This window comes from Simochromis diagramma, unplaced genomic scaffold, assembly GCF_900408965.1.
Source record: "Simochromis diagramma unplaced genomic scaffold, fSimDia1.1 OVJJ01000176.1, whole genome shotgun sequence".
In the NCBI taxonomy this organism is placed as follows: Eukaryota; Metazoa; Chordata; class Actinopteri; order Cichliformes; family Cichlidae; genus Simochromis; species Simochromis diagramma.
The window spans coordinates 5,585,254-5,609,474 of NW_024386892.1; the positions used below are offsets into that span (position 1 = coordinate 5,585,254).

At 39.7% G+C, this 24,221-nt stretch overlaps 1 protein-coding gene across 3 annotated transcripts in view; it reads right to left on the reverse strand.

Moving 5' to 3' along the window:
- LOC120734939 (pro-neuregulin-3, membrane-bound isoform) overlaps positions 1-24,221 on the reverse strand; it is a 331,347-nt gene that overhangs the window by 134,016 nt on the left and 173,110 nt on the right. For all 3 annotated transcript variants that reach the window (XM_040034066.1, XM_040034064.1, XM_040034065.1), the window contains one exon: positions 12,851-12,980. In XM_040034066.1, coding sequence (XP_039890000.1) covers positions 12,851-12,980 — 130 coding nt within the window. The remainder of the gene's footprint in view (positions 1-12,850; positions 12,981-24,221) is intronic.

Here is a 24,221-nt window from a genome sequence, read left to right on the forward strand (position 1 = left end):
ATCACCTACCGCCTACTAGTGATGGCCAGAGGGGCCGATGCCACGATATGGCAGCCTCGCTTCTATCAGTCTGCCCCAGGACAGCTGTGGCTACAACTGTAGCTTGCCTCCACCAGTGTGAATGAATGAATAGTGGAATTGTAAAGCACTTTGAGGGTCTCGAAAACCGCTATATAAGTGCAATCCATTATTAAACCTTTCATTGCATTAGTAGAGAGAGTTGAAGGACGCCTGACAGGAATTGGGATGCAGTGAATTGTAGCATTCTACTAGATCCAGATGGATGCGCATCAACTTTGGGCTAAATGTACTTCAGCTTTTAGGCCCCTCTTCTGTGGGGTTTTCTCTGTGTTATTGTAGGATCTCTGTGAATGTAAAGCGCCCTGAGGCAACTGCTGTTGTGGTTTGGAGCTATAAGAATAAAACTGTAAAACTATAACCAGTGTGTTGGTTTTACAGACTTACTTATATACACATTCCTGCTGTTTGGCAATGCATGAATGGGGTTTTCTGTTTTCAAGATGTCCATATTTGGTATGGGAGCAAACATACACTCACATTATGAGCTAACGCTTGGTGCTTTCTTGTGTACTGTAACATCCATAAGTGTGCACACAAATGGTTTTCTTTTGTGATGAGAGAATCAGTCAGTACTGGGTGAACTCATTATAACGTCCATTGTTAGCCCTACCTAAGCTTAAAGGCGTGCACATACAATGTAGGTAGAGACTCATAGCAGGGCAAAAATAACTGCTGGAGATAATGTTGTGAAGTGGGAAATAATTAAAGTGTTATTTCCACAACCAAAACCGGGAATGCCCCCCTGTGACCAACTGTCAGCTCCAGGGCAATCACTCTGCCTTTTTGAGGATGGAGTTTAAGCCTAACAACAGGCAGGTGCAGCTGGAATGAGTTCAGCCTCACTCCAACACAAACAATAAAGAGCTGCGCTACTTTAAGCTTCACCAGTTGGCTCTGCACTGGGCACCAGTTCCAAAGAGGATCTAAAAAAAATGCTGCTTTCGAGTGCCACACAGTCACATCTCACACCTGAGTTCTTCTACTCCCACTGCAATCCTTCCTCCACAGTTTGCACCTGTGCTTCAGTCTAAGAATGCAAAGATAATAAAATATAAAAAGGCACTATTTATTAAACTGAATCTTTTATATAGAATCCCGAGATAACTGAATACGGAGCATATCTTTTATACTATGACCCGAGATAGTTTACCGGGAGACAGAATAGTTTAACACGGGATATTTTTAACTTGACTAAAAATGTGTGTGATATATCACTGAATAAAGCCCCGGAAGTGACTTTCAGCTAGTAGGTCACACAGTTCAAGAGCTACACTGCCCAGCCAGGTCAGAACAAAAGTGTGCCCTATTGTTATCCCTTTAATTCACTCTCAAATGGAGACAAGTGCCCTTGTGGGCCCCCTTGTGGCTACAGGCACCCCAAGCAGGCGGTTAGTTAGCTTATGCATTGGGTCAGGTCTAATAACACTGCTTCAGAGATGATTTCTGGCTTTTCAGAAAATACTTAATTGCCAGTAAGTGGAGAAAAAGCATGTTTAAAAGAGAATTAAATTGTCAAATTGACCATTAGCCGAGTGTCAGCGTTACAGTGACCTTCACCAGATTCTCTTCTTGACAAGATGGGAAAACATAAAAAATCCATGAACACATAATGAGGTGCATGAGGGAGCCGCTGTATGCAGGGACTATGCATGAGCCCTCTCAAGGTTTGTAAAGCAGTGAGTGTGGGTGTTTTGCCATAGGGTTCATGCATTGCATGTGTGATTACATGTGTAATCAAGCCTCGCTATTCTGAAAATATCCTGACTGAGGGCTGCTTCTTGTTAGTCAGAGAAGGAGACAGACATGTCTGGGCTTAGGGCGCTGCTGCCATTTCAGAGTGAAGTGCACTACAGTGAAAACACACATCAGCAGGCTGGTATAGCTCCCAGGTAGCACTGGGACTCCAGACCTGCTTAACATTGCAGGCACAGCTTGTCTTCAGTTATTCTTTTTTTTCTATTCTCCCTCTCTGTCGCTTGCAATCTCCGTCTCTATGTTCCACATTCCTGCCTTTCTACTTTCCTCAGCAATTCCTTATGTAAATATATATTTTACAACACCTTTTGCTTTTTGCGTTCATTATAAAAGTTCTTTTTCGATGGCGTACATGCTGATATTCACCTCTATACCTGAGTTCAGGTACAGGCAGGGTAAATTACAGTGTCTTTGGTGCCAACTTAAAACTTTCCCTATAATTATAAAATAATTATAATAAATACATTATAATCAATAGTCCCATGCCTTGTTCGCCTGTTTATTCAGAGTTCTCCCATCCTGCATGAAGGGGCAAAGCAAATTCAGAGTTTGGAGGGAAAAGAAGGTTCATTTGCATACATTTGCATCCTATTACCACATCAAACCTGCTGACTTGAAAGGGATGCCTTGATTAGGAACACCACCAAATTATTGTATGTCTACATCCTCATCCACTCCTCCACCCCACCCATACCTCTTACTATCTCCTTTCACTCTGAGTTTTGTTACTGTGCGCTACACATCTTGTGAGTTTTTGTGCATCATTATCGAGGATAACGCTGCAATATTCTTCAAGCTTTGATGTGCCAAACACTTCCTGTAACCCCATCTCTGTCGCTCGCCTTTATTTTTCTGCCTCTTGCTTTTGTCTCGCACCATGAGGTCATGACTCTCCTTTTTCTCCTTCCTCAGTGTATCCCTGACAGCCTTGACAGAGCTGTCAGACATGTATGATATCTGGACGTACGTTTGTGTGTTGTGTGTCCGAACACACCTTTGAAATGCTTATACCCCTTATACTGCCTATGACCGAATGTGGCAAATGGCATCATAGTAAGTTATGAGCCTCCGAATGATGAGTCTGTGTCGGTGTTGGAATAAAAATGTGATCCTATTTCAGCTCACTGATTTATATCACTGATTCTTATAATGAAAAACATCCTGGCTGTCACTCACGTCAAAGCACGAAACAGAAACGGTGCAAACCAGAAGGAAAGTCGATTAGGATTTTTGTCACAGCAGACAGAAATTCATGCAAACCAAACCCCAAAATTCAAGTCATGATGCTTATTTTTCATTTTTGCGTAATTACCTTAACTATAAACCTCATGTCTCTCAAGTCTAGGCACCAAATCTCAAGTGTTTTTTAAAGTGGGTTTAAACAGTGGATGTTTACAAAAATCACTGTGTTGTGCATCCCAAAAAGTGTTTGTTTCATGCATGTGCTATCTATGCTAATTTTTCCAACTTTCTATCATTTTTGAGTTGGGTAACGCATATTATTTTACTGCAAAGCAATACTCTAGTGCAGTATTTTGAAAAGAAAACGATTTTTAAAAATAAAATAGTGTCACCCAAGAATTAAAGTATTTAAAGCATTTTTACCCAATCGCTTCAGGATATTCTTCAACTACCTTCAAACTACCTTTAAAATGTCTTTTTGATTAATGATCATAATTTGTGTAAGTGCTATTACTCATAACAGTGTTGAATTTGACAATTATTTCAAGCTTTCAAGTGTTTCTGCGCTCTCACAGTGCAGATGCTAGTTCATGATTCCCCATCACTGTCATAACAGATTCAACAACAAACACAACTGTGTAGATTCTTTTCTAGAGACAGTTTTTACCAATAAATTCACATAATTCATATTATGTTTATGATAAACAGACTCCACATTCTTACACACGCTCATTCCCACCCACACACGCGTGCACATGCGTGCATGCACAGTGCATGTGTACAGTACGTTCACCAAAGAGGCTTAATTGGATACTTTGTGCTGTTTACCAAACTAAGTGACAACTAATGCAATTGCACAATTAAAGTTGGTAAATCTTTCTAATTAAGACAAACAAAGCCATCAATACAGATCAATAAGATGCTCAGAAGTTGCTGAGACTAAGAAATGGCACTGAGAAGACAGCTTGAGAAAACTCACAACCACTGGAAATAACACTAATCAGACATAATTCTATATTTACCGTCCAAATCTGAGCACGTCATCACTGGTGCACAGTGATGACGTGCTCTTGAGCAAAATCTTCAAATGGACATAAGACTCTTGCACAATGTGCATTAGAGTCCTAAAGGTCTGGTTTTGATATAAATAGGCTGAATATAGCAAGGTGAGCATGTCTGCATCTTGTGAATATGTGTCTGGTTGGGTTTCCATCAGTACATGTATACTATCCCTGGGTTGCTCAGTGTGATGCTGAGCGCTGTAAAGCAAAACCATAAATAACTGCCGACTGGGGATTTTACACCAACGAAAACAAGCTAGTTTTGAATGTTTTATTTTAGTTTTAGCCACAATATGAAGCTTGATGGTAGCTGATTGAGCTGCCAAGTGATAATCAAGCCTTCATTGTGCGCTAATTTAATCAGCAAACAGTGACACACTAACATTTGGCCACCACCGCTCTCTGTTCAGCCCCTCTCAGTCACCATGTCACCCAAAAAGCCCTTTTATTGCTTGTTTCCTGGTCCAAAATTGTCTTCTTTCCAGCTTCTGCTTGTCATTCCCAGGCACGTTGAGCGCTCCTCTTTGCATCTTGGAGGATTCGCTCACCAAAAGCGGTGCCTTCTAGCCACAATATGTGGTCTCTTATCTGTTTAATTTTCTCCCACCTCGAAAGCATGCCATGGCATCAGCCTTGTTTATTACTGTCAGAAAGACACCAGTGGAACTCCCACTGGTGTGCCATTATTATCGCACAGATGGCGAAGAGGGTTTAGAGAAATCGACAAAGCAAAAGAGAAGGAGAGGGAAAAAGAGAGAACAGAGAGAGGGAAGGCCGTCTGAAGAAGAAAAAGGGAAGAAAGATGGAGAAGAAGTGACTAAGAAAAAGAAGGATTTTCTTTTTTCATCAGCATCCGAGCGGTTTATGAATTTAATTAGCAGTACAGATTTTTTTGTTTCTCTAATGACAAAATACTTTGACATTGCTTTGTTTATAACAAATATTCTCTGTAGTGAGCATCTGACACACCTTTATCCAGTCAAGGTAAATCCCTGCTGACAGAAACAATATTTCCCAGAATGCACTGACCTCTATATACACACTCGTTGACTCCTGACAAACTCACAGTTGGAATGTGATGTCGGAGGGTATCTTGGGATAACTCTCACATGTGTCCGTTTTTGTGTGACTGATTGCATTAAGGGTTTTTTTTTCCAAATGCCCAGAGCAAAGAGTTCAGGGCAGCGGAATGTGACATTGACTAAAGTCTCATGAGCTTTGAGTATGAAATGCTTTCTGGAGTTAGTGAGCACTGGTTGAAAAATGGCTGAAAAGCAGAGGATTATCAAACATTATTTATAACCGTTGGCTCAACAGCATTTAAATGCCACTTGAAACACTGTTTGAAGATTTGGAAAAAAATGTTTAAACCAAACCACGCTTGCTAACACTGGAAATGAGACAAAAATGTGATGTGAAGCAACAAATCCCGTGCTGTCGATGGTCGATATTTTACTACAAGGTAACGGGCAGAAGACGCAAAGGTTTCCACTCAGGGGAAACAAATTCTGCATAATGATCAGGCATCAAAATAAAGTAACATATTTGTAAAAACAACAAAGAATGCATAACATTGTGTCACATCACATTTTAATGGATACTCGTTAATGCAAACCCGTTTCCTGATGTGTTGTCATCATAAAGAGTCAAAGCCAGTCTATTAAATGCTGCTACAGATGCAGAGATACACACAAGGTGTCCTTGGCATTGATGCCATAACACACCAGGCACAGCAACCTTTTAACGAGCAACACAGTCCACATTTAAAGGCTGTAATTATCAAATGGGAACACTCACCTTTTAATTATGCTTTTACTTGCTGGTTAATTAGTTGGATAGATTGAGGAAAGCATTTTGGTTTGACTTAAAACATTCCTCATCAAACTGTGTTTATATGTGATCACATGGTTCTTTACCTCATGTCTATCTTCATCCCCATCACCCAGAGCATCGTGATAACAAACCCAAAGGACAGTTTATGCAGTTTGCTGAAAACATTCTTTTTTCCCCAATTTATGCTATATTTAAAAACAACATGCTATTACATTTTATATAGTGAACATGACATGACACTGGTATTCTGACACAAATGTGTGACACGCCTGTGTTTTTCCATATACATTTTAATCAGCTTGTTTACTGGCAGCTTAAATGTGTGTTATGGCTGCTATATTTTCAATTTCATGCATGCTTCTTGTTAATTGGCTTGTAAGTGTGTGTATGTGTGCATGAAGAGGGAAAGTAAAGTCATCTATTCCCCCGTGCAGCCGCTCCTCGCACCTGTGCAGCCCAAGTCAATCTAGTGGGGCTGATCCATGGCTGAATGCTTTGGAAAAGCCTAAGGTCACCCAGGAAAAGACAAGACTGGAGTCCACAGAGATAGGAGGGAAGATGAGGAGGATTGTCAGTAAGGGAAGAAGGATTACACTCCAGAAAGCAGTGGAGCCTTACCCCTCCCATCTCGTTCTTCACGTCGTGCAGGAAACACAGGAATCCTTGGCAAGTGAGCGCTACAAAATATTCTATTCGTTCTTTTCATACTGTTTTATCTAAACTTTAGACACGGCCTCCATTGCATGTTTATACCTGCACAACATATCAGCTCAAGGGTCATTTAATTAAGTGTGAAATAAATAAATAAATAATGAAATGCTCAAGTTTACAACTGTGGAGAGGTTCTCGTGTGGCCTTTCACTCTCAATGATGAAGCAAAAAAAAAAAAGAGATATCAAACAAATAAAATCTGAAACATCAATACCCTTTATATCAGTACTCTTTGTCTTGAATAATGTTTTAAACCTACACGGCTGTTTAGTTTTTCAATTCAGTGCTCTTGAGCAATGTGCTCCACATTCATTCAATCCAAAAAAGACCTCTGAGCCAAAAAGTGCAAATTAAAAGCCAGCAAGCCCCCTTCCATCACGTTTAGTGTTTTTAAAAAAGGTTTACAATGGGTCCCAAAGTAAGATTTTACATTGCTCAAAAACACCCTCACTGAATGAGAGGTCGACTGTATGACCCGCAACACACACTGAACCAACATCGTAGCTGGTGGTACGCAAGCAGCGCCAGGGTTCGTGCGTGATATATCTGGTTCCAACCTCCAGAGAGTATCTGTGTCACTGTCCTGTCTCATTGGCTCGGGCTCTGGAAGGATCTCTTCTAAACCTACACCATCTCTACTTGCCAGGTGAGATTTCCTTCCTGACGCTTTGGAATAGCTTCTCAACAGAGGGCAGTGAGACGGGCTTAGCAAACTAGGCAGAAGGACACAGTTTTTGCCTGGTCACTCTGGCAGAAGGAAATAAATACTAAACTGTCCAGAAACCAAATTCATTGCATGCAACTCTGAAGACAGAATAAATAAACTGTTCCAAGAAAGAAGCGGTGAAGTGAAATTTCCTGGATCGCTGGCTCAGTAGGAATCAGCGTATAGCAGAATCGTTACTCGGGGCCAACAGTTCTCTCTAAAATCAGAGGATAAGAATAAAGAGATAAATGACTGTAAAAGTGTTTAGGAAAAATGGTCAGAAAGATATTTAAAAAAACATTGTTTGAAGCAGTAATTACACCAAAGCTATTATTAGACCTTTGGTCCTCTTCAGAAAAAAATCACGCTTAGCTCAAAAAGTAATTAATCAAATTCAGTATCACATACTTTTAAAACTCAATGCATTGGCCTCTTGCCATGTTCTTAAAATATTATCTTAGCACAGTGACTAATTTCCTGGTTAGCTGAGCACTAATGAATGCCTGACTATGTTGCCCAAAGCATGGAGCACTGGCATGTATGCACGGTGGGTCTCTGTGTGAGAGGACGAGCAGTCCTTATGACTCACATCTCCTTCTGACTCTGCAGCCATCCCATAAGGATGGCAAACGCGAGCGTTGCACACAGTGTCAGCGCTAAACAATGCTCCCGGGGACAATCTACACCTGTTTTACAGCTGGCTGGGAATGCCACTTGATACTTGAGTTATGACTCGTCGGAGGAAATCATTGCAAAAAGGATCAGGTTTCGTCTTACTAACAAAAAATGATTAATTCAGTGGCAAATAATGCCACAAACCGGCTCAATTTATCCCCATTTACTGTCTGAATTGATCACACTTTTATAAGTGGATTTGTCTCAATTTGTTGTAAACACAAATTGAATCAGATTATGCATTGATCTCACGCCTGCGGTGAAATTCATCATTCTTTTGTTGATGATGATAAATTAATGTCTCAAAGCGAGTAAGCTGAAACAAAATGTATCCTCTTTTATATGGTTTGTAATATTCAGGAAGTAGATCAACTTCTGAAGTATTCCTATGAAGCATTATCTTAGTCTAATCAGTTCCTAAATATTAAAGATGATCCTTTCTAAACTCCAAATGTTATCTTTTAAGCAACACACTCAGTTTTACTGCTTTGTCATACCAGCTGTTATTCAGATCCAGAGTGAATGTCGTATTGCTCGATGGTCCATATGATTCCTTTAGAAAGCTCGCTGCCACGCGATTAAGCTCTCTGCTGTTCTCTACCTCACACGCATTAACATTAGCAGGCAGCCTGATCAAGCAGTCCCGGCATACATTACAACCCTCCTCTCTTTAACAGCTGAGCTTGTCCACAGATTATTGGGTTGTCATGGCAACAGAAGCGAGCCGGGGAGGACAACAGTCCTCCCCCATCTCCAACTCCTCATCCACCTACACCTTGGTCTTTCTCACCCATTTTCTCTTTTCTGTGCTTTTCTTATCATAGTTCAAGCTACAACACTGTTCTTGTAATAAAAGAGAAAAAAAAACAGATTGTTCTGGGCTTGGTGGAGTTTTTACTAAACCTCACAGTGCATAATCAACTGAAAACTACAGAAGTGGCTAACCAATTTAGGGCAACCTCTAATACCTGAACCATATTTTATATGGCAAATAACCTATTCCAGAAAAAAATTAACCCCCCTTCCCAAAAAACAGCATAATTTATCTGTAAAGTCCAAATCCTGCTGTCTGATTCTCCGTAGCTCTGTTGACCCCATAAGCATGATAACAGTCCATTTGTTGGCCGAAATCTGTGAGTCTAAACTGTAACTGCCTGCAGATGTTCAGCTTGAGACCGGCTACTGATTACTGGCCAGCAGCATGCAAGCAGACTTGTAAACAGAAAATAACAAATTTCCCATGTGAGATGACTTCTCACAGTATTGTGGTTTGTTGTTTTTGTGTAAGAGACCGAGTGCATGTGTGGTGTTCAAATGCACAATGACCACTGCATCTCATATTTATTTTGATCTTATTTTTCCAGCTTAGCGAGTCTTCCATTGCTTGAGTAGAATCCCTCCTCATTTGTGGATGCTCACATGCACACTTTCACATGCGTATGGATGTATAGTCGTAGCTCAGGGCTGGAAAAACACACTCTTTGAAAAGGAGGTCGGATGGAAGTCCGGAGGTTAGATTTTGGAAGAAGTTGTTCTGGGACTTAATTAGTAAAAGGCCCCACATTTAAAGGGGCTAAATGCCCACGAGCTCTACTCTCAAATCTGGGACAAATAAGGTGCACGTAGATATTAATATAATGCTCACAGACACACAGCAGGAAGACAAAGATGCAAGAATCTTTTGATAAAGTACGTCAAATAAAGAAGCAGTCCCTACAGATGCTGCTACAATATCAAATACGCTACATTCACTGGATTTTTTTCTTAGCTTACCCCTTCACAGTGGGTGGCAGTTGCCAGCATAGATTCACAGCATTTATAGTCATTGGTGCGCACGTTCAGTATCTCACAAACCTTCCTTAACCAGTAGATCATTCAATATGCGACTACCTGCAGAGCTTTTGGGGCAGGAGGAGGTGAAACCAGGAAGAAGCATAATTAGCCGTTGTTGAGAAATTAGTAGTATTTGTTTAACACTAAACAGCAGAGTGGATTAGAGGAGAGTGTGCTGCCTTTTTAGGTCTTGACCTCTAAGACTCCAATCATTTGTTCACGTTAACCACTGTGAATAAAAGCTTCTATCTTTAAAGAAAGAAACAGAATCATCTTGCGAACCTCTCGATGAGGTGATCTGAGTGTTTGGCAGGGAGATTCTTTCTCTAACTTGTTGCATATTTTATTATATTTGGTGTAGGGCTGGGCCATATCATACCATTCACAGTAATACTGGTATAATGTTAGGCAATGATAAGAAAATTAAATATCGCGATAGAATATGGGTAAAACATGCATTCGCAGTGCCTTTGTTTTCATACGCACATGGTGGAAAAGCATGGCAGCGACGGAGAATGAGAAGGGTGAAAGCAGATAGTTGATTGAAACGGATGAACCAGAATTGGTTTGTAAAAATGTGCAACTTCAGTGGTTGTGGAACTGGTTTGGCTTACGTCCATCAGATACACACCAAAGCACAATGTTTGACAGAGCATGCTAGCGGGCGGTCGTTTTCGGAAAATACGGCACACTTAAAATCAATCCTTTGATTTTCTGAAAAATCGACAGAGCCCCTTATAATCTGGTGCACCTCATGTATGAATTCTGGTTGTGTTTACTGACCTCGAACCGATGTTATGTGGTACACGGCGCTGAAAGATCTGTCAAAAAATGTTTTAGTACGAAGCTATGAAGCCATACCACTTGATTGATTGTTGGAGCATTACGGCTACCCTAGTCAGTAATATGGACTTTGCTTTAACATAATATTACCGTATTGTGTGTGTATAACCTCTTTTTAAGTTATGTGGATATTATACATCGTTATGCTGAGGATATGTCGGTCAATTTCCACTGGAAATATCTTTTAGTTAAACTGTCAGCAAGGAATTTGCATTTGCACTGTTAAGTTTTTTATATAGCTTTAATGCAAATAAAAAAACTGCTGCTTGTTTAAGTGAAAATACATTAACCCTTTAAGACCTACCATAGAGCCAAGTCCGCCAGAGCTTATATTATATTTTTACATTTTTTAGTGCCATTTTTGGGAGCATTTGAAGTTGCTATACATCAATACAATCATTATAGCCCCAATTTTAATAATATGTCTGCATTAAGTGCATAGTAATTACATAAATTGCAAAAAAGTGCAATAAACTACAAAAAATTGAAAATCATTTTGGTTTTTTTTAACATATATTTCTAGTTAGAGAAATTTAAGAGGCTTATCCCTCAAAACTGTAAATACAAAAAAGTTGCACAAAATAGTTTCTCACCACCGGAAATTTATTTTGTGTGTCTTCATATTTTTTTTTTGAAATACACCAATTTTTATATAATGCAGGAAAAACTAAAATAAATATTATAATGCAAATTTGCAAAAAAAACAGCACATGCATCAAAATAAACTATTTCCAGCAGTGCAATTTGAGTTCTAAGCATCCCAGGAACGATACAGAAAGTCATAAAGTCAAACATAACTTTTAAAAACACCAGTATAGGCTCATGAGGCCCTGATGGTAAAAAACTACATTTCCGCAAAAATGACGTCACTTCCGACCGGCTTTAAAGGGTTAATAGCAACTCTCAGCTTGTTTAATCGGGTAACCAAATACAAATCGCAGTCTTCACTTTAAAGTGGGCCTGAGATTATTACTTTTCTACTCTAATGACATTACATATCACTCGTTGTATGCGTTGCTATTCATTCCTCTCTTGCTTGATGGGACAGAAAATCTGGCTTTGTTTGGTATGAAGGGAAGTCTCTTCTCTCATTTTTCCAGACTAGTTGTTTGAAATGCATCTAGGGCAGTGTGTCTCAAGCAGGCAGAGTGTGAAACTGTGTGTATTATATTTCTTGTTGTGTATGTGTATCTATGGACATGTTCTACCAAAGGCTGTCTTGGAAGTTGAGTTCTAAGCATCCCAGAAACGACACAGAAAGTCATAAAGTCAAACATAACTTTTAAAAACACCAGTATAGTCTTATAAGGCCCTGAAGGTAAAAAAAAAAAAAAAAACTACATTTCCGCGAAAATGATGTCACTTCCAGTTCCAGGCAGGTAATGGCGGACATGCGGTAGTTTGCGCTGATGTCTATTCTGAGGTAGGAAGTGTTACGAACAGCTGCTCGGATCAGCAAAGCATGTTTCTGGAATATTGTGTTTTTGTTGCTGCAAGTGGTTAATATGCAATTTCTTTCAAAGCTATATGTGGAAGGAAACTGTGACCGAGGACAAGCTGATGGCATAAGATGTAAGTACAACTCCTCCGGTTTCATATGCAAAAAAAATGATTGCGCTAGCTTACGTGGTTGCAGTTCTACCAGGATTTAAAAATAGTTACGCAAAACGGAGCGTGCCCGCTCCGACCGGCTTTAAAGGTTTAATGGGGGGGTTTGCACTAATAAAGTTGTGGAGTTGTAAAGTATCTTGTCTCGTGTCAATTATATCGTCAATTATATCGTCAGTTATATCGTTATTGCAAATTTTCAAATGTATATCGTGATAAATATTTTTGGCCATATTGCTCTGCCCTAATTTGGTGTATAGCTGCGTCACACATATTTACACCAGATATGCACCACTGAACAAAACCTAACCCATCTATCCTTTAGAAAAGGAAAAACTGCCTATTTTGTATGCATGTCCTTTAACTGATTATCACTTTTAATATATGTAGCATGATGATATACCAAGTATCTAATCCAAAGTATACAGCTAAATGTCAGAACAACCAGCCATATACCGAGCAGACACAACATAAATCTCTGGAGAATGCAAAGGCTGTGGATGCAGGGAAGAGAACATAAGAAAGGAAAGAAGCAGAGGTATTTCAATAAATTATCACTTACTTGCAGTGTTTGTGAGGCCCGCTGAGTGTCTCGATGACAAAGCATTCGCCACCATTTAGGCAGTAGGCCAAGTCCTTCTCATGACAGGGCTTGAAATGCTCCGAGTGTAGCGGAGGGACAGTTGGAGATGCTGCAGAACAAACAAAGAAAATCTTGTCAGTCACAAGCACGGTGTCCTTCCTTCACCCTGTAGGGAGTTTTTCAAAAGCTCAGTTTTTAATCCAACTAAAACAAGAATAAGCTAAGTTTACTAAAATACCTGTGTACACGTAGAGAGGACCTCATTTTCACTCGCCGTGTCTTCAAATAAATCATGGTTTTATCTTATACTACAGTAGAAAAATACCAGAATTGTTTGGCGCCAGCCAAGGATGCATAAGAACAGTTTGTCTGTGCCTACAGACAAACTCGACGCACACTGTGGATAATACCAACATGCGATTGTTTGTTTAGACCCTGCGATGTCACAAGCAAAAGATGGATGGGGGACAGGTAATAATCTGTCCCTTTATGATTAATACCCTATAGTTGCAGTAATGCTGTTGGAGAACATCAATTCTTCCAGTGATTTATCACAACTTGCGTGAGTGATTGTGCGTAGTACACAAATCTAAGGGAATCTGCTCGATGTATATTAATAAGTGACCTAATAATTGAAATTCACTAGCTGGGCCGACATCCTCATCTTAGGTTTGACAGCGTTTTAGTAGGTAAAAGTGAATGCTTTGACATGATTTGAGCTGCGGTTTGGGGAAGGCCTCGGAGGGGACTGGCGATGGCTCCCGGGCCTGGCAGATCCCCATGCACTACATAGAAATGAAGAAGCTAAAGAATTGAGAACAAGGGAGGGAGGGAGGGAGGGAGGGGCACGTAAACGAGAATGAACAGCTTGCAGAACAGGGGGAACCTATATAGATGACAACCAGAAGGAGCGTGTTTGGAGGCGTGGTCCTGCTCCTGAAATTCCGATACATAATCTCCAGTTAATAACCAACAGTTTCTCAAGAGAAAGAAAAATGCACTATCAATGAAATAATAGTGTTATGGGCATTTTATTGCTGGTTGAGGATAAGATAAGAAAATGTTGAGATTTCACAGTGTTCATGGCCGTCATCCATCAGCATTGATTAGAAAGCCTGTGATGGAGCCGATCAAGCTTTCAGATGCAGGGAGAAATCTGATCTGCAGATTTATTAATACCAGACTGGGCTCCTGACTCTTTCCTTTGTGCTTACAAATGAAAAATGAGTCTGCTATGGGCTCTCATTAGCAGAATCCCAGCTATGTTTTTCTTAAAGTAGCTAGATGAACTGTGATGAACCAGAACACTATGCTTCAGTGATTAAAATCAGTTTTACTTAGAGGATGCTGTTACTTCCACAAGAGTACTGATCACTGTATTAGGTTGTTCTTTAATGATGTGTGGAAGATACATCCAAGTGAACTGAAGATTTTTCAATCAAGAAATGAGGAGAGGGGAGGACTGTGGAGGTGAGTTAGAGGTGAGTTATTTTTGTATGGGCTCAGATCCCTTAATCAGCAGTATGAGGCACCACAGGATTGAGTGGTGGGTTGGCTTATGAGACGCTAGGTGCTGATCAGACCCCAGGGATATTCTGCAACCACTGATAATTAGCAGATGAGAGACTGGTTTAAAGTTAGTAGTTGAACCGGGAACTAAGGAAGGGGTAAACTGAGGTTTCCAGTAGCTTGGACAACATGGCGATATGCGCTCAACGCCGGATCCGAGGCTGACATGAAAAGCACGTACAGAGTAATGAATTATTTACAAATAAATAAATATTTCTGAATATCTGTTTCAGTTTAAATACAGACCTGTTATTACCTGGGTTGACAGGATTTGAAGTTTGCTAGCAAGTCTAAACTAAATTGTAGTGTATCCAATTTAACAACTACCCAGCTTTGGGTAAAATGTTAAAAGAATTACCATGACTGGTTTCAGATGGTTTTCAAATTTTAGCTTTAAAAATCCACACATAATGATGATAGCGATTAGTATTAAGAGAAAAGAACAAAAAGGGGGAAAAAGTTTCAGCTTGAGCTTGAAAACAATTGGTGCTACGGACAAAAGTTAGAGTTCTCTAATCATCCAGGGAGGTCTTCTTAACCCTGACAGTGAAGCTGTCACTTCCTCTAAAACAACAAAACAATGCAAACAGTGGTTGTACCCAGTGGCATGACCAAAGCCTTAACCAATACCAGTTAGTGTCGAAGTTTCTGGCTCTGTGGCTAAGGTCTAAAAAAGTCACCAGTGTCATTTGAATAATCTGGGAAATATAATAAACACATATTGTTCAATCATGGCAACTAACATTAAGTTTCAACAGCAGGTTTAGGGAGAGAGAACATATGCAGGAAAGAAAGCAGCATTATTTTGCTGTTCGCATCCTGTGGATTCACAAGGTAACGGTGAGAATAAATTCATTCTGAAAACAGCATTTCAACTAGACAAGGACAAATAGAGAGATTAAGAGAAGCCATGATTGTAAGAGAATTCATAATAACTATCTCCTTGGGTATGTCCAGACATAGATGCCTCGCCTTCCAGTGGAGCACATCCTGCCCACAGAGACATTAAAACAAAGGCCTGAACCACAAAACGGTGCTGAATCTTTCTTTGCACTCAGTCTGCAACACTAGATCTTTTTTGAAACAAAGGATTTCCTTCATGCTTGGACTGGGTTGTGCTGTTTTGTTAGTCTTTGCGATAAGTGACAGAAGCGCCATTTGTCATCGTCTCCCTTTGTTTTTTTTGTTGACAGAGTTGTCACAATGCACTGTAGGTTGTTTAGCTTAACACTCGTCACCTGTCAGCTCAGACACTGTATGCACTCAAAGAATTGTATCATTCTAAAGAATGCCAGAGTAGACTGAAAACAGTAATTTCAGTCTGCTGGAAATATCAATGCAAGTTTAAAAACATAGCCCGCAGACATCAGGCGTCAATCACTACAGAAGAAAACAGTCCAATTTACTCCACTATGATGTGAAGAGAAGGTTGGAGAGGCCCCGAAAGGATCAATAAACCATTGGGTGCTGGATAACACAACCCTCCACTTCAACTCGTCTTTTCCTTCCTTTGTCTCCTTCTCTCCTTCTCGCTGATTAAAAGCAAGAAAATGAGGAAGGAATAAGAAAGCTGCTGATTTTCACCTCCGCATCAAGGCGCTGCTTGATTGTGGAGTAGAGGAAGCTGTAGCCATTTATGTAATAGTTACAGAATTAATGATGGAAAAAAGAGCAATCAGGGTCCTTTCTGAACTTCTAACTATGACACGGATGTCTTCAGTAGACACTTCAAGATGAGATGAGATTAGCTAGAAGGATATCAAACCACCAGTAAGGGCAGGTGATGCAGTATTCATGATTTCATTTTTGTTCTACGACTTTGGGAATCCAGATCAACAGGGGGGACATATACTGAAGGAATTTCAGAAGTTCAGCTTGTCTACTTCAAATAATACTACTAATTCTAATATTGCTACTTTAACACTATAAATTTCATCACCATGTATGTTTTATGCAAAGTAAGACATTGCTGCTACAGAGATTTGTAGCCATATTCGTAAAACAAAATGCTCCCAGTGATGAAACTCTAAGAAAAGTCTAAGAATTATGAATCCTTCAAAAAATTCCCCCTACACTCAAGGCTAGACTTTGTTAACAGTAATACCAGCTCAGAACAGGAAGTAGAATTCTTAAGAGGGTAAAGAGTTTAAGCAGAGGAGAGAAACTGTTAAGACCTCCTGCTGTTGCATTTTAATCCCCAGTCTATCCCTTTGGAGTAATATTTAAGTGTGGTTGACCTGGAGAGTAGCATCTTTGTAAGGATGTACATAATCAAAAAATGATCTTATATAAAAGTGGAGGGGCAATAGAGTAAAAAGTCAGACTTTGGAATTTTGTGCCCAGGTGTTGTTATTTTTCCTGTACGGATCTTGTACTTTCATTCACATCTTTTTACTCAGAATAACTTTATGTTAGGAGGCAAGCTTTTTCTATTAGCTTCACTTATATCGTCTTCACCTAAGTCTCTAAGGCGATCCTGCACATTAAACATTATGCTAAATCACGATGCTCAACCATCAGCAGTGAGTAAAATCTCTCTCCCAAGCCATTTTTCCCTTTTTTGTTTATTTGTTGTGTATTCCATATAAGTTTGGCACAGGTAGGATAATTTCTCATACTTGAACCACCATTCCCTCTGTCTTTTAACAGCAAGTGCTGACGTAGGCTAAAAATAGGCCCTTGGGTATGTGGTCAGCAGCCACTTATTAAGTAGTTCAAATATTTCCCTTCAAAATGAGAAACGATGAGAGGGCACTTTCAGGACATAAGCACCACTATTAGCCCTAAAATCCCTTCAATATGGATGTGTTGGCCTCCAATCCAAATTAAATTCCTTCCTTTTTATATTCATAAGGTAATGGTCAAACAAAGTTATGTTTGCAGACCTCATTTACAGCTCTTTTTCCTCACTACTGTTATAGAAAACATGCCATGCCATATTGGATAGTTCATTTTTTGCGTGACATGCAAAGACATGTAAAACAGAGCTACATACCAAACCATAAATGAAAGAAAGAAACGCAGACGTTCTCCTCATTGTTACAATAAATTTGAATAAATTCATATATAATATTGCTTAGTGCAGGCGGTTGAGTTGGTTAAATTGTCAACAATTCTGCAGTCTAGACAGAACAGAGCATCTCCAAAGTGTTGCAAATGAAAACACAGATTCTCTCTTTGCTGCTGTTGCAAAACTTTTCTGAATGCATTATCTGAAAAAGAGAAATGCCAGCTATACAAAAATCTGCTTGAGCTATATTCAAGTCATAATTTATCAGGCACTTACAGTTATCAACAAAACACTGATTAGGGAATAATCTGTGTTATCTTTGTAATGTGATGTGGTGAGCATGCATTGATAGTGAAGGCAGTAGTTATACAACCATATATAACTGTCTGAATGCACCCGGGGCAATCTTTCTTGACCTATATTATGGTTAGCATTATAGTTAGCTGATATGTAACATTCTTTGGCAATATTTAATCACTCTTGACACTGTTTACCCTCATGTGTTTTCCACCATATGCATCTGTACCAATACCTCGATGTGGCTGTTGCAGGTGAAGCACAAAGGTCCCATGAGGAGGCCTGTAATAGTGTACTTCCTGGCTGACAATTCTCCCAAGTGGCAGACCAACAGCTTGCCAGCAAGGCATTCATGCTAACTGATAGCAAAGGTCTCGGGCAAGCTGCTTCTACCCTGCCTGATTATTGATTTGTGCTGGGAGTGGAAATAGTCAGAAACAGGGACTACACAAAAAAGACTAACAAAAATGGAAACATGGGGTTTTCTATTGTAGAACGGAGGGTTACTGAATGTAACAGGTAGTAGTAACACAGTTCTTTTACACTGTTAAAGGTATCGTTAGGCAACTTCATCAGTCAGCAGTCAGAGACAAGAGTACTGCTACTGTCCTGTTTCTACTGGACACTCTAGAGGACTTTGTTGTTTGAGTTGGAGGACGTTGCTCTAGAGAACTGACTCATGACATTACTGGGCTTGACAAGTGTCAGTATGCCTTTATAAGTCTGGTGTGTGCTAATGATATTTTATACTATATTTTCTTTTTTGTTTTAACCGAATTTCCACAAAATGAACATAGGTATATAAGCAGTTGTCAAGAAGAAAAAGTAAACATAAATTTTACTTTTGAAACTGGTTCCATAACTTGGAGTCACTGCTTGTGATAATTGAATCAGTGAAGCTGATATTTAGATTATGTTCACACTCCCTGTTTAAAACAGATGAGAGTATTTATTCATTCAATGCCTAGGCGGTGTCTTTAATTGATAACACACAGCGTAAGCCATCTGATGGCTCATACACTGCGCATTTATGAACAAACCATCTGAAAGGTGTTAAAGACAAATAAAAAAGAACCATGCATGAAGACTCAGATGGTTCTGTTCCTCCAACAGATGTTGATTTATGGAGTCATTTACATCGCTCTCGACAGATCATACAAAACTGTCTATGTCTTAAACTTTAGACATAGTTTTCGCTGCAGTCAAAAATATATACCATGATATGCTATACCTCTACTGAGGCTCAAAGCACCGTGGGGGAGTGAGGAGTGAAATTTCCATTTAGAAACCTAATGTTGATTGAAGTGCTGCTGTAACCACTATCTCTGCTTTCAAATGATAGAAAGAAAATGCAGACTCTTGTTCCTTTTTTAAAATCCTGTATACCTGTGTGTGATTATGACTAATTGACCATTTGTGTTCCCAGTTGTCTTCCTCTTCAACATGATTCGATTCACCATCACGGTACCGTCATTCATGTCAAGTTCCTCCGCAAAGTGTTATGAAATTGCTCTTGTAAGTAAAACCGGTCATTCAGCAGCTGCCTGTTTTAGTAAAATCTAAAAATCTAGTAAAAGTACAAGCTTTTGTCATAGCTGGCAGAAACTTCTGGGTTATTTCAATCAATTTGAAGTCTTCCTAATCAAAAAAGCACTTTTCAAACACACTGCAGGCATGATCAGCAAACAATCCCTCAAACAGTAGTCAAAAGAACAAATATTTCTTCTTTGCTCCCACCTCTTTTTTCATTCCATTCAGCTGTTCTTGTCCTGCTTACTGCCTATCTGACCATCTGTAGCCCATCAGTTCATCACTTCAACAACAAAGACACTAGAAATGTGTCCTCTCTTTTTTGGGAAAATTACACAAAATCTTAATTTTATGTAATTTTATCTTCAACAGACAATGAAAAACAACTGAACTATATGTTTGTATTTAAAACAAAGAGAAGAGTCACTCCTGTGAGGTCAACACACTGCAAGTACTGCAATTATTGCTGGATACGCTAAATCACTTATCCAGCTCATGTGTTGGACAGCTTGGTTTTTTATGTTTTGATCATAAAAATGTTTACAATGTTTAAAATATGTGCACATCTGGGATAGACTGATGCTTAAAATGTACAAAATACACAATAACGCAGTTTAATGAAGGACTTTTTTGTGGTCTTGGCAGTTCTTCAATAATCACGGGTTTAGTATACCAAGCTAATTGGGCTAAATCGAAAATACCCACAACGACCGACCAGTGCATGCTGGGCCTGGCTAAATTCTAAAACACCAACAGCAGACCTCCCAGCTGTGTTTTTAACAATTACCTTGTGCAAGGAACCTCTATGCAAAACCTTCCAGTTTTATTTATTAACTCAACAACCTCTCATGACTTCAAACAACTCATTCTGCTCAGTGGCTGAGAACTTTGAACACAATGAGAGAAACAAGCCAAATGGACTGGTTATAATCTGCATTCAGAGCAAAGGCAAAGAGAAGCTGATCCAAGAGGACTACATGGAGCGAAGGGCTCACAGTGCAACATCTAAATATCTAAATTTGTGTCTCCTCCTTTCCAGAGGAGACACAAATTACCGGTGTGTTCTGTAGCAATGTAACACTTTGCACACACAATGCTGTGTGTAAAAACTGTGCCAACTCTCTGTTTGACTCCATGTTTGTGGCAGAAACTGCTGTCAAGTCTGTATTGTTGACATCTATGTGTTGTCTGACTTAGCGGACTGCTGCATGAATTCCATGAGCACACTCTGTGTTTGTTGTCGTTGTTCGTTTGGCTTTTTCTTCTTCTGCGATTAATTGTAACCAGTTTTAAAATGGTAACATTTTAAACGCACTGTTTCTAAATTAGCAGCGCATGTGTGTTTCTGTCAGAAAAGTTGAGCTCAACAGCTTTAATGGAGTGAATGATGCATGAGTTAACATTGTACTTGATTAATGCATTATCCACCCACTGTAATGCTAACTGCATGACGCACACAGGTTTAGAAGGAGGCAGAAAGAAGCAAATATTTTTTTAGCATTACGACAAAGTAATCCAAAGCTGTACCAAGGAGATCCTTTACATATTGTGATAAATGATTTAACCTATGTTAGCATACATAAATGAACTGATATTAGACACAAGTGGTGCAAACGAGCTTCTTTTGAAGGGTGGGTAGGGACTCCATTTGTAATAGGGTGAGGAGTTCAGTCCTTCAGTAGGAACTTGAAGTAGAGCTGTTACTACTCCACATCAAAAGGAGCCAGTTGGGTGGTTTAGGCATTTGACTGGGATGCCTCCTGGGCGCCTCCTAGGTGAGGTGTTTTGAGCATGTAAAGGAGACCCCAGGCAGAAACAGGACATGCTGGAGAGGCTGTGTGTCATGGCTGCTTTGGAAACCTCACGGTCTCTGTCTGGATAAGCGAGCAACAAGGGTGATCTGTGCTCCTCTGCTTAGACTGCCTCCCTGTGACCCAGACTTGTGCTGGCTGAGCAGCAGAAAATGTTTAACAGCTAATCAGCTAACAGAGTATCAAGTCCTAATAGCTGGCTAGTTCTTGTTTCTTTTTAACATTCAAGATGTTTTTATACAGTTTGACAGCAACAGGCTAAAAAGATGCATTAGCTAACCTGACAGTTGTAGTTTGTCTACAAAAATGACAATGCTTAGCCTCAGCAGGCTTCCAATACTTTGGCGGAAGCTCTGCTCATTATCAAGCTTGCCGTGACATTGACGTTCAACACATTTCTCAAATTCAGTTTCTTGACACTGTTCTCATAGCTTGAGTATAGCTGTGGTGGTGGTAAGATATCATTATTGCACAGCATGATCCAATAAAGATAACAGCACACCTCACTTCTCTCCCACTCATTCTCGCTCTTATGGAGCAGCTGTCCAAAAAAAATATCCACCAAGTCATCTTCACTGATAGCAAAGCTCTTTGAGATAAGAGCACCAGTCTGTGATGTGATGTGATGTGTCTCTTTAAAATTGCTTTGAATGGCTCCATTGCTGATGCTTTGGATTGGATTTAATAGCTTTTGTGTGGCAGGTAAACAAATTGGATGAAAATCTCAAGTTAAGATGAAAGTCAAGTTAAGCTTCTCCATGCATACATCTGTGCGAGTGTGTGTGCATGTGTGTAACTCATCAATCAGTAACAGTAGCATATGTAACAGTGCTTCCTGCTAGCGCAACTTTGATTAATATATAGTGTATAGTACATATGCTACTGTCTATGATGACACTGAATTTCCATTCACGATCCCTCATATGAAGTAAATGCACAGCAGCTGTCTCCTTCAGTCCAGCGCTTGTGTGTATCTGCATGTGAATGTTAATTAGTGTATGCACGTGTGTGTGCGTGCATTTCAATTTGTCTGTCTATGTGGAGTCTTGAGTGTTGCACAGAGGCAGCAGAGCAAAGCCACACTGCTCACTGCATTGCAGATACTTGGCCCTGTGTGGCATGGCACAGATAGATGTGTGTGAGCAGGCCTCCGTGCTCTGACTGTACAGCCAAACAAAAACAAAATGGCAGTGTGTCAAGATAGCTCTGCGGTCAACAACAGGCTAATCATGGAAATCTGATACTACCTGTTCCCTCCCGCTCTCCCTCAGTCTTTCCTCGCACAAGCTCGTACAGTCACATAAACACACACTCCAGTAGCTCATTTTAAGTGCACCTGCTCTGTGCAGATAGGCTCGCTACCTCTGCTAATCTGTCCGTGTGTCAGTCAGCCCTGCCTGGCCAATAAAGTCCCCCCAATGCTTCATGTTCTCTGTTCAGATCGCATTCACAGGACACCTCCAGGCTTTGCCAAATAAATAGCGCTAAGTATCAGGCCTCATCCCGTCCCCTGGCCATCTGGCTCAATAACAGAGAAATTCATTACTCTCCAGGTGATAGCTTCAGCACACTCTATCTGGATTGACTTTGTATCCCTGCAGGCTTCATTCTGACACTGGAGATTATAATCACAACCTGGCTGCTAATGTGAATGTGAATGCTGAAGCCACTGCTGTTGCTCATACCAACAGTTCACGTCTGTCTGACATTATCATCCCTACAAATTCTGCTTCCACTGCAACAAAAAGATACCTCTCTCTCCCTCTGTGTCTATGTGTGTGTGTGTGTGTGTGTGTATACACACACACACATATACATACACACACAGTGCAGTGCTGATGAAAGTATCACCTGGTAGGGTTAGAGTGAATGGATTATATTACATCGGGAACCCTCCTAATCCCTTATCCAATCGGTTCAGCTTTAGCTTTCCACCATAAATAAATAAATGTATAAATTATACACCTGAAATTAAAACCCATGTTTACTATGTACAGGATATGATTAACTGTTCCCTTTTTGCAAACGGAGGTGAGGTCAAAGAGGAATTTGTTATAATCATTATTATATATATATATATATATATATATATATATATATATATTAGGGGTGCAACGATACACAAAATTCACGGTTCGGTTCGATACTTTGGTGTCACGGTTCGATATTTTTTCGATACAAAAAAATGTTCATGGCTTTTTAATTTGTCATTTATTAAAATTATAAATATATATTTTAACTCAAGAGTACAGTTTTTAAATTTAATGTTACTGAAATGAAAAAATAAATCTGATTGAGAAATCACTCATCTTTGAAAAAGAGAGTTTATTACAGAGAAATGGCTCTTTCCAAAATAAAAGCTATACTATACGCTTCTTCTGGGCTATATTCTCAGCAGCATATTAAACATATCAGGTCCCCATAAGGAGAATCACGTGCTAACAGCTGTAGCTCGGAGTATTAATAATACTGTTATCTCTGTAAAAATAAGTTGGTGGGGATTTGGGGGTGATTTTTTTTCCTGGCTTCAAATAGGATACACTTTATGGGTGTAGTAGGTCTTATCCAGCTTTACCAAAATACTTAATGTGCACACACACTTAGATTGCTTTATTCGTGTACAGTGCATCCCCCCTCTCACAAACTCAGATTTGCATAGGAGGATGCCCCCATCCATAAAAGCATGGAAATGCTCATCAGTGATTTATGGTACAGGTTCTGCAGGCATAGGTTACTTCTCTCTATCTGCTCTGTCCAGTTCTAAGTGACCCTTGAGCGCCGTCACAGAGTTTGCTAACTTGCTAATTTGTATGTAGCAAGTTGGCAATTCAGGCTAGTGTTCCATATGGTTTCCCATGAAAACGATGAATATTATAGTTGTTGCTTTATATGTGAACAAATAAATTACATAAATGTTTATGCATATGCATTCATGGATAGAAACATGTTTAAATCTGAAAGAATCTTATAAAAATGCTTGTCTTGGGTATGGAAAAATAAAAGACCAAACATTCCCACACTATATGTACGACCCTTGCTTAAGACATAAACCTAAACAGGTGATTTAATCCCATTATCAACAGCTGCAGTGTATGCTGGCAGAACTATTTTTTATCATCTCAATCACATTTTA